Raw genomic sequence first — 18,292 nt, 5'->3', positions numbered from 1 at the left:
TTCAGTCACCTAGGAGCTCCAGGTAAAGTCCTTCCCACAGTGATGGAGCCTTCTTTCCAGTACAGACACTATAATGCCAAATGATCCTCCTCTTCCAGAGAAAAGCTTGTCCTTGTCCCCATGGGGCACCTTCCCGAGGCTTCTCTCCACCCTTAATCTTCTGATGTACATAAGAGATGGTATCTCACTGAAAGTCTTCCCCCAATAACTCCAGTTATAAGGTTTCTCTCCAGTGGGAATTCTCTGGAGGCCAGTAAGGAATGATCTGTAGCAGCAGGCTTCCCACAGTCATTCCATTTATAAGGCTCCTCTCCAGCACAGTCTTCTTGTGTCTAATAAGATCTGAATTCCAAACGTCTGCCTTCCCAAACTGATCATCTGCATGTATTTTCATTCCAGTTTGAAATTTAGAATGGTGAATGAAAGATGAGTGGTGAGTTCAGTTTGCTCCACATTCTCCCTTTGAGTTCTGACCTGATGCCTTCCCATTCCATAGATAAGGATAACATTCCTGCTGCCTAAAGAGGTCTGACCTCCAGCTGAAGGCCATTTCCAGTGGATCACCCTACTAAGCTTGCATTTCAGGTGAACACGATCTACCTTCTGAGTAAAATATCGCCTATATTCACCATCCTGCAAAAAGTCGTTCCCTCAGGCCCCTTTTTTTTTCACTGAATTAGGACTGAATATTGTCAGTCCCTTCCATCTTCATCAGTTTTCCTCTCTTACTATTAGAGCCACAAATTTCTCTGCTATCTTGGCTGTGTGACTGCAGGCTGGCAGGGGGCGTGGTCAACTCCGGGGGCGGGGTCTAGCTGCTGATGAGCCCCGGGGGCGGGGTCTCGCTGCTGCTACTGGTCAGCCATGGGGGCGGAGCCTTCCTGGTGGCCTGCTCTGGGGGTGAGGCCTGGCTGTCTGCTCCGGGGCTGCTGGCTTGCAGGGGGTGGGAGCTGTGCTGGTGCATGGCCCCAGGGCTCGGAGCCGGTCGGCAGGCCCCCAGCTGTGCAGCTGCTACTGGCTTGCCTCCCTCTCTCCCAGCCTTACACAGACCCTCCCCGCGGAGCCGGTAAGTTGCTTCCCTGCTCCTGGGTCCGCTCTGGGGCATTTTCCTCCAGGTTCTTCGGAGGGGAGCTTGGGGGGCTCCGGGACCATCCTCGCTCCCGCTGCCGCCTGGGCACCGGAAGGCCACACTGTGGCTTCTCTCCGCAGCCGCCCCGCTGGGCTTTCTGCGACTGACTTAGCACCAGCTGCCTTTTCTGTAACCCTGAGCAGAAGTCCGGGATTTGGTCTGCGGGCACTTGGAGCCAGCCGGAATGTCTGGGGCCGAGACGTCCGCAGGGCTTCGGGACTCTCCCGCATTCTTCTCCCTACTTGTAGAGCGTAATTTCGACTCCTTGGCAGCGCATCCTGCGGGTCGGCTGGTGTACAGGCTGCAGAGGGTGTTCAGAGGGACTCGGACCCCCCGCAGGCTGACGGGGACAGTATAGGAAAGCCCTTTTTACCTTTTAGCAGACAGTGGACAGAGCGGGGCATTAGGCAGTGTTGCTGGCCAGAAGAAGTCCCAGAGGGTGGACATCCAGAATCCGGGAAGGGACAGAACTTGTTGGCCCGAGGACAGGCCTAGGGAATGTGGAGCAAGCGGTCACCGAGCAGGAGTCAGGACAGGTGCCGGGGTTCTTTGGGTGCAGCAGACCTTGGGTGTTGCTGGCCTTGTGGGATGTCAGGCCAGGTCCCCCCCCCCTTTCCCCCCCCCCCCCCCCCCCAGCCGCCCCAGAGGAGGAAGGAGGACCGATGGCTTTTAACAGGTAAGGGGAGCGCTCATTGCCCTTCCTGCCTTAAAAAGTGCAGATGCTGAGAAGCTCTTTGATTCGGTTTGTCCCAAGTCGGAAGGGCCCATTGTGGGGCTAACTTAGAAGCCTTCGCGTATTAGTGAGCGCGGTCAGATCCTGCTGCTTCTGGCTGCCTGGCTGTCGGTGCTGTGCCCAGTGAGACGGCTGTGAGACTTCCCCTTGGGGCATTCAACCTAGTTTAGGGCTTTCCAAGCAGCTGGATCGACTTTGCAAGTCCCTGAAACCCAGAATTTATATCTAAGACACTAAACCAGGTTTTGTTCTAGGACTCACATTGGTCATTGAAAGATACCATACTCTAATCCTTCTTTACAACTTGACCAATGTTTAATGTGAAGGTATATATAGAACCTATATCCGATTGCATGCTGCCATGGGACATAGTGGAGGGGGGGAGAAAATGTGGAACTCAAGGGACTGTGGGACTGAATGTTATAAACTAAAAGTAAATAAATCAAAAAAGAAATAAAAGAAAGATGGCATACCCTCAATCCAGCCACTCTGTGGCCCTGTACGAATGGAGAAGGGCTATTCATAAGTCATAGATGCTCATACCAGGCCTAGGCCTGCCCTTCAGGTGTGCCTCTTGAACTTTAAGATAGGCATCTGTATGTGCATGGGTCAAGACAGAACGTTCCAGATTTGGAGATGGTAGAAGCTAGAACTGTAATGTAGAAATTCAGCTCAGGCAGCCAAAGTTAGAGCACTGATTGGAGCAGCAGAAATAAGAGTCAGCGAGTTAATATTTATACTGAACCTAAGTGTGCTTTTGCTATATCTCACGCAACTGGGCAACTGTGGAAAGACGGGATTTATGGCTCCTGTGGGGCTCCAGTGGTGCCTGGGCAGCTGACGGCCCATCTCCTGAAGGCTATTTATTCATCCTCCCAGAGAAATATCTGTGACAGACTGTTAGGCCCACACAAGTCAAGATGATCCTGTTTGTAAGGGCAATGAGAGGACAGATTGGATGGCCAAGGGAGCAACTAGAAAACAAGAAACTGGAGACCTACTGCAAGCCTAGGAAAATGACATCAGGTACCCTGGTGATTTATAGGTTTGTGACAGCCATGAGAGTCTGGAGTGGAAGAATAGCGGAAGCAGGGAAAATCAGCGGGTGGAGATCCTCCCTGATGGAAGAATGTTGCTTCCTAGGCTACTTGGAACGTGGTCATTATGTCATAACATAAGGTGCATCATTTGGGGTGAAAAAGATTAAATGATATCATTAAGGCTATGCCTGAACAAATTTTGGCATAGGAATTGAATGTTAACACAAATATGCCTTAAGAAAACAGGCCATAACAAACTAATGCAGCAGGCACTGAATGCAATCAAGGGACTGATTGATAACAGTAACAGCATTGTAGGTGGTTCAGTGGTTAGAGCCTGGGCCTAGAGACAGGAAGACACATCTTTGTGAGTTCAAATCTGGCCTCTGACACTTCCTAGCTGTGTGACCCTGGGCCAGTCACTTCACCTTGTTTGCCCCACTTTCCTCATCTGTAAAATGAGCTGTAGAAGGAAATGGCAAACCACTCCTGTATCTCTGCCAAGAAAACCCCAAATGGGTTAACAGTGTCACACAGGACTGAAACAATTGAACAACAATGAAAAGGCCAACAACTTTGAAAAACATCACAACTCTGGTTATCCTAAAAATCAGCCACTATACCAGAGGACTTGTAAAGGTCTCCCGAGTAAAAAGTAATGGACACGTGATATGGAATAAAAAACACATTTGGGAAAGAAATAGTTTGGGGAATTTATTTTTCCTTGACTAGGTGATTTTATTACAAATATTTTCTTTTTGTTGTTGCTTTTTACACTTTGGGTAAGAACGCATAGCATTGTAAGGGGACTAGGAAGATGTCCATCCCCCTGTCCTCAAAGAAAAGAAGGAAACTGATGGATTTTTAAATATATACACTAAGAAAGGGGGAAGCCAGAAAGAAATGCGGTCAGCTTGGAAAGTGCCATGCTGAATTTTTTAATTGCTCAAAAAGAAAATTCAGCTCTCCACATTAGAATTCACTTCATGTGCAACCCTCTTTCTGTTTTATGGTGTATATGAAATGTTTGTTTTATTTTATGTTTGTGAATTTCTAAATTTTTTTATATTTATTTATTTGCTTTTTTGGAGGGGAAGGCAGAGCAATTGGGGTTAAGTGACTTGCCCAAGGTCACACAGCTAGTTTTGAGTTATGTGTCTGAGGCCAGATTTGAATTCAGGTCCTCCTGACGCCAGGGCCAGTGCTCTATTCACTGTGCCACCTAGCTGCCCCGTGAATTTCTAAATTAAAAAAATCGTATATGGATGGTTTTCTTTTCATCATTCTGACCAGTTTTGAAGGCAAGATAGGAAATGGCAAATATTATTTTAATATGCATTTCTGCTACTATTGGTGTTTTGAACATTTTTTTTGTTATCCTTTATGGTTGTCAGGACTTTTGAATCCTTATGTCCTTGTAGCACCAGTTGGCAATGGATTCTGGTCTACATTGGGTAGAAATGACTTTTATTGGTCATTTTTCATGTAACATCTGATATATTTTCCATTCTACAATTTCCATTCTTATTAGATCTTCATTTATTTTATTCCTTAAATGTTATGTAGTTATAGTGGTCTATTTTAAAATATCTATAGCTCGGATTGTGAAGTCTCCCCAAAATACCTGAGTATGTTTTCTTCCATTTATGTTATTACCTATTTTTTTTTCAAGGAAAACATTCTACCAACCCTTCCCAAATTGAGCAAGAAAACACAATCTCTGTTCACAAACATGAATAGTCAAGGACAATATTCCTTCACTGACCATGTATGAAAATACATAAACACACGTGTGTGTGTGTGTGTGTTTGTCTATTTCTGCCCTCAGAGTCCTTCCTCTACACAGAGGTCAGCTGCATATTTTATTATTTGTCCCCTGGAGTTGTAGTTGGTCATGGTATCTATCAGAATTCCTAAGTCGGAGTCATATTTCTTTAGGACGCTTTGGTTATTATGTAGATTGTTTTGTTAGTTCCGCTCACTGCATTTTGCATCAGTTCATCAAAATCTTCCCAGGTTTCTCTGAAACCATCTCTTTCATATTTTCTTACAACAGAGTTGCAGTCCGTTAGTTTCACATACTGTAGTTGTTCAGCATCTGCTCAGACCCTAATTGGTCGTCGCTGTGAAGAAAGATAGGAATTTGTTTTAACATCCTTTTGTCTTTGCTGTTGGGTTGCTTCAGACACCATAAGGGGTTTTCTTGGCAGAGATACAGGAGTCATTTGCCATTTCCTTCTCCAGCTCATTTTACAGATGAGGAAACTGAACCAAAAATTAGTTAAGTGACACACAGCTAGTAAATGTCTGAAGCTAGATTTGAACGTGTTTTTTCCTGACTCTAGACCCAGCATTCTGTGTGCTACGGTGTCACCTAGTGGCCATGAATGGATGTAGCTCTTTGCAAATCTTAACCCTTTTCCATTCTTGCTGTTCTCAGGTCCTGTTAGTTAACTGGTCCATAGTAGAAGTTCTATTTTGCCTTTACTAGACTCCATTTGGAATCAAGACAGGGTCTGTTGAGCTAAGTAGGCCCAGAGGTGTAATTTTAATACAGACTAATCCGGGTGTAATTTTATAATTTTCACAATCAGTGGCCAAACTGCCATTAAAAAAACACTTCTATAGAAGAAACAAGCTTGAATGTGATGCCTTCCCCCCTCAAAAAAAAATTCAGCTATGAGAGGGCTCAGTTACTCAGTAATCTACTTCATTACTTTGGAAGTGTAGAACCTTCTTTTAGTGACTTTTTTCTCAGGGCTGTTAAACTTTAAGGCCCTGCCTAAAGAGAAGGTCCCAAGGCATCTGGGAAGTCCCCAATCAGTTTTACAGATAAGAATTTCTCAAAGTGTTTTGTACTGTTTCCAAATAGTAAGCTATTCTTATTATTCATTTCAAAGGAAAATATAGCCAATTAAATACTTAACAGTTTTTCCACATAGTACCAACATTCTCTAACAACTTAATTCATAATTCATAGCATTCAGAAGGAGTTAATCTTCTAAGTATACAATTTCATTATCCTCTATGTATCATGTTCCAAATAATAGCATTTCTTATTTAATCATTTTCCCCAAATCACAATATAAGTAAAAGTAGAAGGGTAATAATGCATAAACAACATTACACATTTAATATATGAAATAAAACTTATTGTCAGTCAAATGACATCCATTCTGCTGAATGCATTTCTGAATTGTCTTGCATGGGGCAAACTTCATCCTTCTGTCAATCATTCTATACTGATTGCATTCAGGAGGGATATGTAGAGAGATCCAATGACACTTTCAATTCTTATTCTTCCAGTTTCAAATATATTTCCTCAATGGCAAATTGTAAGTGTATTTTGAATTAAGGTCTAGTCTGTCTACCTCCGAGGTCAAATATCACATTTATTCTAATAAAAGAACAAACCAGACCTGAAATGAAACCAGATTATCATTTAGTTAGGACAAACTCAGACCATTCCAATCAAGACTTGCAGTTTCAGATTCTGTCACATAGAATGTCAGTTTTTCCAAGGACCATTTCCTGCCAACATCTCCAAACACTGGTGTTATTGCTTTCAGTTAGTCTAGTTTAGTTACTGGGGCAGGAGGGAGGGAGGTGATGGAGCTGAGAGGGACCAGGAGCTGTCAGGGGCAGCTAATATGGTGGGTAGTGGCCCATATGAAAGGTGAACCATGGGGGGGGGGGGGGGGCAGCCTGGGAGGAGGCCAGGGTTAAAAGGAGGGTCAGTCCCATGGCCATGGAAGTCCAGGGGATAGAGGCCAGGACCAGGGGCAGAAAGGAAGGTGGGGGCCTGAGGTCCTGGCCTTGAGTGTGACTGGAGGAAAAGAAAGATTCTGGGGCTCCAGGGGCTAGGGGAGGAGGGGCTCTTGGCACTGGGAGGACCCTCCCAGAGAGGTCTGGCCCCACTAAGGTGCCTGCCACCTCTTCTTATTGCTAAGTGGCCAGCTTTTTCAAGGTAAAGTCTGCCATGGAGCACTCCTGCAGGTAGCCTGGGGAAGGTGCTGCCCTTGGAGCCCAGATCTCTGGGTCCTGGAAATGCCAGGCTTCTGGGGCCTCAGAGGCAGAGCAGGGCAGGGCTCTGGGCCTGGAAGGAGCTGCCCAGAGCAGACTAGCCCTGAGCCTGAGTTCTTGGGGCTGAGATCCCCCTTCCTCCCAGGTGGGTCTGAGGTAGGCCACTGCCCAGCACCCTTGTGTGGGTGCCTCATCCTACCCATCAGAGCTCTTGGTGAGTGTCTGCCTGGGACACCAGGAGCTGCTTCCCTCCAGCTCTGGCCACTGCTTCCTGTCCAGGCTCCTCATCTCCTCCCCAGTGTCCTGGGGCGCCATCCCCCACTGTACCAGGGGGTCCAATAGCCCGACCTCCAGACCTGACCTAGAGCCTGGGGGGGAGGGAGAGCTCAGATTTAGGAGTCGTGAAGAGTGACTGGTTTCCTCCATCTGGGATGGGAAGCTCCTTCCTGCCTCCCTGGTGTCTGTAGAGCGGTGGGGGAGGGGAGCGGGACAGAAGAGAAGGAATAAGAGGGTGCGAAGTGGTCACCGCGTCCACCCACTGCCCTCCTCTTCGGGCTGGGCTTTCTACCCGAGGGCAGCACCAGGGCTTCGTGACCCGTGAGGGGTCTCACCCTCTGTGAATCCTTGTAGGCCAGCCCCCTGCCCCGGAGCGAAGGGAAAGACGCGCCCCCCCCTGCTCAGCCCGAAGAGGAGAGGGATGGCCCCTGGAGCCCGGAGTCGGCCCTGGCAGGTGAGTGCGGGACGGCGGCGGGCTCGGGGCGGCGGCACCGGGGGGGCAAAGGGTGGGGGTTTGGGGGGGGGGGGGGGGTGGGGGGGGGGGGGGGGGGGGGAGTGTGCGTTTCCATGGACGCAGCAGACTGTCTGTGAAGCTGCCGAGCCCTCCTACCTATCGATACCTTTAGAAAAAACACACACACGTACACATGAAACAGAATACAGTATAACAGCACTGCCCGGCCCTCTTCTGTGTTCCAACTGTATCATTAACTCTTTTTCATCTCTAGTCACAATTTCCCCCTCCCCCCGCCCCCCAAGTTGCCGCCCTCAGGGTTTTGACTTCTGAGTTCTCCCTCATCACACCTGCCTGGCCAAGGAACTCACTTCATTAACCTCTGGTACAGAGACCACTTCCTTGCTCTTTTTTTGCATTCCTAGCACACGCACACACACACACACACTCACACGCACACGCACACACACACACACACACGCACACACACCCCTTCCCCTCCCTCTGTTTCTTATTTTCAAAGCCGTCCCTCGTACCACCTGAAAGTCACGGAAAAGCCCTTCCCGCCCGCCTCCCGCTGCGCAGGGCCGCCCTGACGTCTCCCCAGCCGCTTCCTTTGCTGGGCTGGAGTCGGAGCGGAGGCCGTCCGTCCCCCTGGTCCTTTTTCTGCCTCAGTTCTCACACGTCTCACCAGCTGTCTCTGTCTCTCTGTCTCTGTCTCTCTCTCTCTGTCTCTGTCTCTCTCTGTCTCTGTCTCTGTCTCTGTCTCTCTCTCTCTGTCTCTGTCTCTCTGTCTCTCCCTCTCTGTCTCTCCCTCTCACTCACTCTCTTCTCAGCCGTCTCTGGATCCCTCCCGTTGGCCATTTCTTAGGTCAGGTCACTAAGCCTTTAGAAAGTGGCTCCTCTGTGCCCGCCCTGTGCAGACCTCCTGTGGATACAAAGGAAGGAGGAATCAGCCCCTGCCCTCCAGGAGCTCACAGTCTAATGGGGAGACGTGAGCAGCTGTGTCTGTGAAAGCTCGGGACGGTGAAGGTGGGAGGGGAAGGAGCCAGCAGTTTCAGGACCAGGAAAAGCCCTTTTTTAGAAGGTGAGACTTGAGCTGAGACTTGAAGGAAGCCTGGAGGTGGAGGTGAGGAGGGAGAACATTCCAAGTATGAGAGCCAGTCTGCAGAGAGGTACAGACTCAGGGCAGGGAGGGTCTTAACCAAGTATCAGCCGGGAGGCCAGTGTCAGTGGGTGAGAGGAGGTGGCCTGGAGAGTGAGGTGTAAGCAGAGGGGAAGGGGCTTGGGCCTAGAGGATGCCTTCTGTACTCCAGGTGTCTTACAAATACTGTCTTGTCTGATTCTCTTGCAAGAATGTTCAGAGTCCTTGCTGCCCACTGTCAGCTAAGGCAGCACAGGAGCTAGCCAGGCAGGTACACTGATTTTTGTAGCCACTCAGGACAGTGACACACACCATGAGGAGGGAATGCACATGCCTGTCCTTCCTTTCCAGTCACTGTACACACACACATACATACACACAAATGTGGTTTCCAAGGATTCTTAAACTGTTAAAAGACTTTATCATATCTATTAGAACCTGACCCCCACACGTACAACAATTTCTTTATCAGTTAATTAGAATTTGTCAAGCTACTGTTGGCCTTCTTTGCCCAGATTAAGGAAAAAAGTCTTATTCCTCCGATTCTTGAGGGAAGGGAGGTACCGGAGGCCTTCTGTACCTACCAGAGAGGAAGGCTTTAAGTCTGAGGATTATAATAGTAGAAAAAAAATCAGGCAATTATATTTCCCCAAAATCCTTTTTGGACAATTTTTATCACAACCCTGTGAGGTAGAAGCTCTAATTACTTTTATTTTACAGTTGAGGAAACTGAGGCAAACAATGCCTTAGTGATTCACCTAGGATTGTACAGCTAGGAAGTTTCTGAGGCCAGCTTTTAATTCAGACCTTCCTGCCTCCCAGTTCAAGGTTTTATCCCCTGAATCACCAAATATTTCTAACTGGGGATAGTTTTGAACCACCCCCAGACTCCCAAATAGAAAAGAAAGTAAGTTATTGAGGGAAGGGAAGGACTTACAGAAAGATACACTGACCAGGTGGACTGCTTGGAAAAGAACATTTCAAAATTAACATGTTCATCACAGAGCCATTGGGGTTGAGGTTGATGTATGATCCTAAAAGCAATAGGGAATCATTGGAAGTTGAGTAGAGTGGTCACATGGTCAGATCTATAATTAAGGAAAATTACTTTGACTGTAGTGTGGAGGATGAAGTCCAGTGGTTAGAGACCAGAGGCTGGGCAGCCAAATGGGAGGGTGTGATAGAAAAGGACTTGAAGGAAAGGGGCCTTTATAAGACATCTCTTATGTGGTAGGCAATGTGCTGACTATTTTACAAATAACATTTCACTTGACAGAGCTGTTATCTCTATTTTACAGTTAAGGAAATGATGGGAAACAGACTAAGTAACTTGCCCAGGGTCACACTGGTATTAATTATTGGAAACTGGATCTGATCACATCTTCCTGATTCTGAGCCCAGCATGGCTCCATCCACTTTGTCAATCTTAACTCCTAAAGTAGGATAGTTTTCCCTTAAACAGGTATTGACATCATTGTCCAGTCTGCGTTGACTCAGGGAACAAAACCTCTGGCTGTTGATTTTATTTACCTGGTCTCCTGAGGACCCACAGCCACAAGGAACTCCAAATGTGCCCAGATGCTTGTATAAAATGATGGGCCTGATGGCCAAAGCAGTTCTCCTCTTCTCCAATGTTGGTTCTTGTTGAATATCATTTTCTGCTCTGGCTAAGCAGCTCTGCTGTTAACTGTTGATTGACCTGGAAGGATCTGAGGTTCTCATTCAGAATCTAAACTTCTAGGGTCCACTTTGAGTCAGGCCCATCCAAAAGCACAGGCTTCCAGTCTAGGGGAGAGGTGATGAGGTTCTGAATGAGATGACTGCTGTCTGAGTGGAGGGGACGGTAAAGATTCAAGAAACGTTTGGAAGGTAGGAAAGTTAAGATTTGGCAGCTGATTGTACATGTGGGTAGGAGACAGGATTCCATGAGGTGTGCTCTGAAATGTGTAAGCTGAACTCTTTTCTTAAATGAAAGCTTGGAGTGCATGGCCTCACTCCATGGTGATGAAAGGAATGTATGTGGGAGGTTTGAGAAGGAAGAGGTTTGCAATAGGTTCTGTTGCAAGTTAAAGAATCAACTACACAAGAAATATCAATCAATAAAATTACTGCCTTCCTCTAGTGAGAGCCCATACTATGAATATATACTATGTGATGAAGACTTGTGACTCAAGATATCCTGGTGAAGAGGAAAGGTTTGGAAATTCTTTGGAATCTCAAAAAGTGAGAAAAGAACCACAAATGGTTTAATTACTCAGACATGAAATAATTTAGAAGTAAAAATCAAAATGATAAAAGTGAAAAGACAATTATTATTATATTATCCACATGATTGAGAATGGTTCCAACATAACAGAACCTCAGAAACAGAAATTCATGACACATACTTCATAACATATAAATGCCAGATAAAGGAATGAGAGAGCATCAAATAAGAATGCATTGGCCAAACATGTTCAACATGTAGGAGGTTGGAAAAATAGATAATAGACCACCCTCAAATGTTAAGATATTTTCACATCTGACCAATTTCTTCTATTTCATCCATCAGTCTACTTCTTAACTTGTTATCCTGACTCTTGCTCTCCAGTGTCCTAGAGTTTAGGGGTATGTTTAGTTTATTTATTTCTCATGAATTGGCAATGTCTTTCTCATGAATTAACTCAATCTCCAACACCAGGTAATGAAATATTGCATTTTTTTAATAAATGAAAGAACCTTTTCCCCCCATCAGACTTACTATAGTTACATCTAAGGGAAAATGAAAAATGAAAATTAATAAATATTTGTCATTGACAAGTTAAAACATTCATAAAGCAAAAACATAAGATGTTTTGGCTGAGACAAATCTTATCCATTGCCACCTCAAGCCCTCAATATAACCATAAATAACTCTTCTTCACTTGACTGGTAACTATTTCATGCTACTCAGCGCAGTACAGTATTTAATTATACCCACTCTCTCTCTCTCTTCATGTTTTCATGTAGATAAGACTTTATTTCTGACTTTTAGGAAATTAACTAGATGATTCCTTTTTCTTTGCTTTCTCTTCAGTGATCACAGGTAATGTCTTTAGCACCAGAATACAGAGTACTTGCCTGCTTCTCACAAACTCTTCAGAGGATTTTCTTAACATACAACAATGAGACTTCTGATGAGAAAAAGATTTCACATGACCTTGTCTCTTTTTCCTCTGCAGATTCTTATAGCTCACTGGTAGAACACATATGTCCTCTCTGATTCCAATTAAGGAGAAAAATTTCATAGTCAACTATGAAATTCACTGTCAACTATATTCCAACTGCAGAGATGAATTGTTTTTCTCCTTTGCCTATTGGGTTTTTAATGATTGGTTTTAAGTGTTGAGTCCAAGACTCAATCATGTGACCTTTAGGAAATCCCTTCTCCATGCTTCATTGTACATCCTATACATTGATGAGGGTTGGGCTGGATGAATTCTTCAGTCTCTTTCAGCTCTAAGTCTTGTGAATTTTGATGGTTAGGAGTCACTGACATTCAAGGATGTGGCTGTGGACTTCACGCAGGAGGAGTGGTGCCTCTTGGACCATTCTCAGAGAAAGCTGTACAAAGAGGTGATGCTGGAAAACTCCCAGAACCTGCTGTCCCTGGGTAAGCATAGCTCCTTCTAGGAACTCTGACTTTGCTCTCAAAGGAGGGTCTTCCTCACTTCCCTAGTGTGCAGGGGGTTTTGAGCATTTGTCAATTATTAGAAACACAAAAGTGGTGGTCTCCCAACAGGGTCCTTCTCCTACTTGGTTTTCCTTATCAATGGTCTTTGCAATTTGTGCTAGGAAGCTGGGGTTCTCACCACTGAACTTGAGCTGGCTCTAATCCCTAGATAATGGAAGCTATAGAATGTGACCATCTTTCTAGGAAGGAGGCAAAGGCAGAGTTTTCTAGCTTCAAACTAGCTCCATGAGCTCCTCCTTACTTCCAAGCTTCCAACAATAAATACTATGTTAACCATCCTGGGAGTTCTTGCTTATACGTTCCCTTTCCCTGAAGAGGAGTAAAGTCTAAGTTTCTCTACATCCTCATCCCTTCCTTATTCCCCATGGCCAGGGATTCCAATTTTCAGAGAAGATTTGCTCTCAAGTTTTGAGGACAGGGAAGTCTCCTGGATCCTGGATCAAAAAGGCCCAAAGAACTCCTGTCCAGGTGAGTGAGACAAAAGCAAGTATATGAGAGCTGTTACAACAAAAACATCTGTGTTGTAGGGAAGGGGACACTGGGGTTGGGGGCAGAAGAACCTGACTTGGAATTCTTTTTTAAATGCTTTTTAGCAATATGATCCTGGGAAAGTCACTGAACCTCTGAGCCTCAGTTTTCCCATCTGTGAAATTAGAAGGTCAGACCCCATGGCGTTTCACTTCCCTTCTAGTGATAAATCTATGATCATATGAGAAGTTGTTTAGAACTTTAGGGCATGGAAACCTTCTGAAAACACCCAAAGAACTGAAGCTGTCCCACATGAGGTCTTTCCTAGACCTTCTTCAGGTCAATAAACATTTATGAAGCATCACTCATGACAGCACAGTGGATAGAGCTCTGGGCCAGGAGGCAAGAAGGCTCATCTTCCTGAGTTCAAATCTGGTGGCATCAGACACTTACTAGCAGTGTGACCCTGGGAAAGTCACTTAACTCAGTTTGCCTGGCTCCTTGTCTGTAACAATGAGGGAGGAAGTGCCTGAGTCAGTGAACTGAAGTCTTCTTGCCTCCTGGCCCAGTGCCCTTTCCACTGTGCCACCCAGCTGCCTCCAGGTGGAAACTATTCCTTCCATAGAGGACGTTTCAAGTAGGGAGGATTTAAAAGATAGGAGATTTTAAAAATAGTTTTACAATGAGTCATCAAAGACTAGAATGGATGGATGACAAGGTGTGTGGGAGGGGTGAGGATCATGGCATTTCTATATTAAATGAGAACTGTTGATCCCACTCCCTTTCTCATCTATCTTTTGTTTCTAAAGTTTGGGGGGGGGGACAAAGAGGACATGACAGAGAAAACATAATTAATTGTCACTGAATGTGCATGTGATAAATATATCCATAACAATGGGGGAGGGGAGCAGAAAAATTAGGAAGCAGAACCCAGTTACATGTTGTGTATAAGAATCATCCTTGAAACAGATTCACCCAGCGTTCCAATGAAGGAATGTCATCCTGCAGTGGAGTTTGGAGCTCTGCTCCCAGACGCAATTCCCCTGGATGCCTCTGCTCCGCTGATACCCACTAGGAGACCAGGCAACTAAAGAGATTAAAGGAAGAGGGAAACGACTCACAGACACAAGCCAAAATTGGAGATCCTGTCTTTTATTGCTGCAAAGAACTGGAAACAAAGATGTGAAATGACTGAATAAAATCATGCTTTAAGAATAAATGGCAGGGGCTGCTAGGTGGTGCAGTGAATAGAGCACCAGCCCTGGAGTCAGGAGGACCTGAGTTCAAATCTGGCCTCAGACGCTTAACACATGCACACACAAAAACTAGCCGTGTGACCTTGAGCAAGTCACTTAGCCCCAATTGCCCTCCAAAAAGCAAAGCCAAAAAGAATAAATGGAAGATAATTAGCCTTAGGAAATGATAAAAGGTATAGCTCCAGAGAAACCTGGGAAAGTTTATCTTAACAGATACAGAGAGAAGTGAACAGAAGCAGTGGAATAGTTTATACTGTAGCAACCCTGATCAGTGCAACAAACAATGGTGACTCCTGAGCAGCGTTTCCCAATGTTTTTTATTCTTAGGACCTCTTTGAGCAGCAACAAGTATTGTGAAAGTCCCAGTCATTTAAAATATTCTTCATATCATTCAGATTATTTTTGAGCACTATCATTTGACCAAATGATGACCATCATTTGTAAATTTCATATGCTGAGCTGAGCATCTTAGGCCTCTGGTGAATACAAAACAAACAGGGTTGGCAGTTGTAATGGTATCTTAGACATGGAAACTGAAGAAATAAGATTAAAAAGGATCCACAGGAAAATTACATTATGGTCCAAGATATGGTAGATGATGAAATAATATCAGTTTTTAGCATATGAGCAGCAAATGGTGTGCCATTGATGAATCTGAATAGAATGTGAAAAAAAAGTTACACATATCATTGAAAACTAAACCATGACAGGCGAAAAGTCTAAACCTGTTTCTCAGCTTAGCATATGAAATTTACAAAGCATGACCTAGTAACAGTGCATGAAAACTGGTCAGTATAGACAAGCAGAAGGCTTTCCTTAGTACAACACATTTAAAAAGCAGTCAACGAAAGTCATTTGGATGGAGCATTGGAAGTTAAATGGAGAAAACGCATCTAGTGCCAGGAGGGAGCACCATCAGTCCTGGGATTTGAGTCCTGGTGTCTCCTGCTGGGATGCTGGTCACGTCACTTGGCTATTCTGAGCTCAAGGCTTCAGCTGTAAAGGGTAATGAGAATCCCACCTGTGTCACAGGTTTGTTGTGAGCATCCAATGTCTGTGAAGTTCTTCACAAATTAAGTGATCTTGCAGATGTGGGTTCATGGCATTTTCAGTTGATTCATTTTGCCCCTTTTTTTTAACCCCCCCCCCCCTTTTTTTTTTACTACAGGATAGAATATAAGTCAGCTTATTTCTTCCAATGGAAGAGCCATTCCTCCAATGGAAGGAAGAGGATTTTTTTTATATTTGTGTCTTTCTGAATATATAATTTTTTGTTTTCTTCAGATGCAGAGACCAGATTTGAAGTGAACAAGTCTCCTTTAAAGCTGAGCATTTTTGTGAAAGAATCTCACCAGCAAAGATTTGTGAGTAATGGTCCCTGTGACTTCAATTTGAGAGAAATCTGTGACTGGGACATCAAAATACAGAAAAATTTAAATAATCTCTGTGAGTTTGATAAAGATAGAAAAGGTTTCCACCAACATTCAGTCCTAATTCAATGTAAGAAAATAACCCCAGGAAATGACTGTTTTCAATATAGTGAAGACAGGAAATGTTTTACTAAAAAGAATGGTTTCATGCATTCTTCTGAGAAGCCTCCTGAAATGCAAAGGTATCAAGGTAACCAATGGGAAATGACCTTCAGCTTGAGTTCAGACATCATTAGACATCAGAAAAGTTTTACTGGAGGAATGCTTCGTACAGGAAACGAAAGTAGGAAAACCTTTATCCAGAACTCAGAACTCGAAGAACATCATAAAATCCACACTGCAGGAAAACCTTATGAATGTAATCTATGTAGACAGGCTTTCACAAATAGGTCTGGTCTTGGTATACATCAGAGAATCCACAGTGGAGAGAAACCCTATAAATGTAATCAGTGTGGAAAGGCTTTCACACAGAACAACAATCTTTTGACACATAAGAAAATCCACACTGGAGAGAAACCTTATGAATGCAATTATTGTGGAAAAACTTTCACGCAGAAAAACAATCTTCTGACACACCAGAAAATTCACACTGGAGAAAAACTTTATGAATGTAATCAATGTGGAAAGACTTTGAGAACAAAATCCAGTCTTGCTATTCACCAAAGAATCCACACCGGAGAGAAACCTTATAAATGTAATGAATGTGAAAAAACTTTTAGACAGAAGTCTACTCTTTACCTTCATCAGAAAACCCACAGTGGAGAGAAAACTTATGACTGTAATCAATGTGGAAAGACTTTCCCAACAAGGTCGACTCTTTATTATCATCAGAGAATACACACTGGAGAGAAAACGTATGCTTGTATTCAGTGTGGAAAGACTTTCACAAAAAAGTCCACTCTTGCTATACATCAGAAAATCCACACTGGAGAGAAACCTTTTGAATGTAATCAGTGTGGAAAGGCTTTAGCATATAGGGCCCATCTTGTTAACCATCTGAGGATCCACACTAGAGAGAAACCTTATAAATGTAATCAGTGTGGAAAGGCTTTCCGACAGAACTCTGGTCTTGCTGTACATCTGAGAATCCACACTGGAGAGAAACCATATGTATGTAATCAATGTGGAAAGGCTTTCACACAGAATTCCAATCTTTTGATACATCAGAGAATCCACACTGGAGAGAAACCTTATGGATGTAATCTGTGTGGTAAAGTTTTCACACAGAATGCCAATCTTTTTAAACATCAGAGAACTCACAATGGAGAGAAACCTTATGAATGCAATCAATGTGGGAAGACTTTCAGTGTGAAATACAGTCTTCATGAACATCAGAGAATTCATACTGGAGAGAAACCTTACGAATGTAATCATTGTGGAAAGACTTTCACAAAAAGGTCCACGCTTGCTAGCCATCTGAGAATACACACTAGATAGAAATATTATGAATGCAATCATCATGGAAATGTTGTTCAGCCAGATGCCCACTCTTTATATACATCAGAGAATTCATCCTGGAGGGAAAACTTATGTTTGTGATCAATGTGAAAAGACTTTCACAAAAAATTCCACTTTTTCTATATATCAGAGAATCCACACTCAAGGGAAACCTTTTGAAAGTAATCAATGTGAATAGGCTTTCCAAAAAGAACTTGTCTTCTTGTATCAGAGATGCTACATTGGAAAGAAATCTTAGGAATGTAATCAATGTGGTAAATCCTTCAAAGGGCAATCATCCCTTATTTCCTCTCATAGAATTCCTATTAGACAGAAATTTTATTACTGTAATGAATGAGGAAAGGCTTTCAAATCGAGTATAGATCTTATTTAACAGCAGAAAATCCATCCTGGGGAGGTATATTATAAGGTCTCAATAGGGGAAGGCCTTCAGTCAGAGATCATCTCTTTCTTTACATCAGAGAATTCCTACTGGAGAGAAGCCTTATGAGTTTGCTCAATGGGGACCTGTGTTTCTCTGAAAGGTGGAGATTACTAGGCATCTGGATGTTCATGTGGGAAAGAAGGTTGAGAAATGCAATGCCTTTTATCAGTCTCAAGCTTTTTATGTAAAGCTCATGCATGATTATACATTGGAGAAGTTTTACTTCCAGTAAAACTTATGAATTTAAGTAATGAGGGAAGGCCTTTTGCTGCAGGATAGACTTTGGTAGACATCCCAAATTTCATACTGTTCAAAAACTGCTATCAATATAATAAATTTTTCTTTGTAATCCTGTTTGTCATTACTCTTTAATAATATTCCTTAGCACTTATGTACCATGATTTCTTTAACCATTTACTAATTGATTAGTACTCAGTTTTCCTCCTATTCTTTTGGTGACATGAAATGTCCTGGTATAAATATTTTTGTATTTCTTGGACATTTGTTTTTGCAGTGATTATAAACAAATGGCAGAGTAGACAGTTTGCTGTGCCTGGAACCACAAGACCCCAAGACTAATACTTAGTAGCTGTGTGAGCCTGGGCAAGTCCCTTAACCTCTTCCTGTCTGATTTTTCACATCTATAAAATAGGGATAAGAACAATAAATACCCCTTAGAGTTAATATTAGGAACAAATGAGACAAGATTTGAAAAAAATTTTGCAAGTATTAAATTGCAATGAAA

At 43.8% G+C, this 18,292-nt stretch overlaps 1 protein-coding gene across 1 annotated transcript; it reads left to right on the top strand.

Annotated features, from left to right (window-relative positions):
- The first annotated feature begins 850 nt into the window (after positions 1-850).
- On the top strand, positions 851-17,896 carry LOC138171695 (zinc finger protein 569-like). Its single transcript, XM_069101339.1, is given in 6 exon segments — positions 851-1,066; positions 7,556-7,655; positions 12,304-12,430; positions 12,884-12,979; positions 15,520-17,033; positions 17,036-17,896. Coding segments are annotated over 6 exon segments (1,983 nt in total). The 5' UTR covers positions 851-962; the 3' UTR covers positions 17,078-17,896.
- Positions 17,897-18,292: the final 396 nt, after the last annotated feature.

This window comes from Petaurus breviceps, unplaced genomic scaffold, assembly GCF_028583685.1.
Source record: "Petaurus breviceps papuanus isolate PSGF00001 unplaced genomic scaffold, PetGlider_PUasm1.0 456, whole genome shotgun sequence".
Taxonomy (NCBI): domain Eukaryota; kingdom Metazoa; phylum Chordata; class Mammalia; order Diprotodontia; family Petauridae; genus Petaurus; species Petaurus breviceps.
This window is presented reverse-complemented; position numbering and strand designations above follow the sequence as displayed.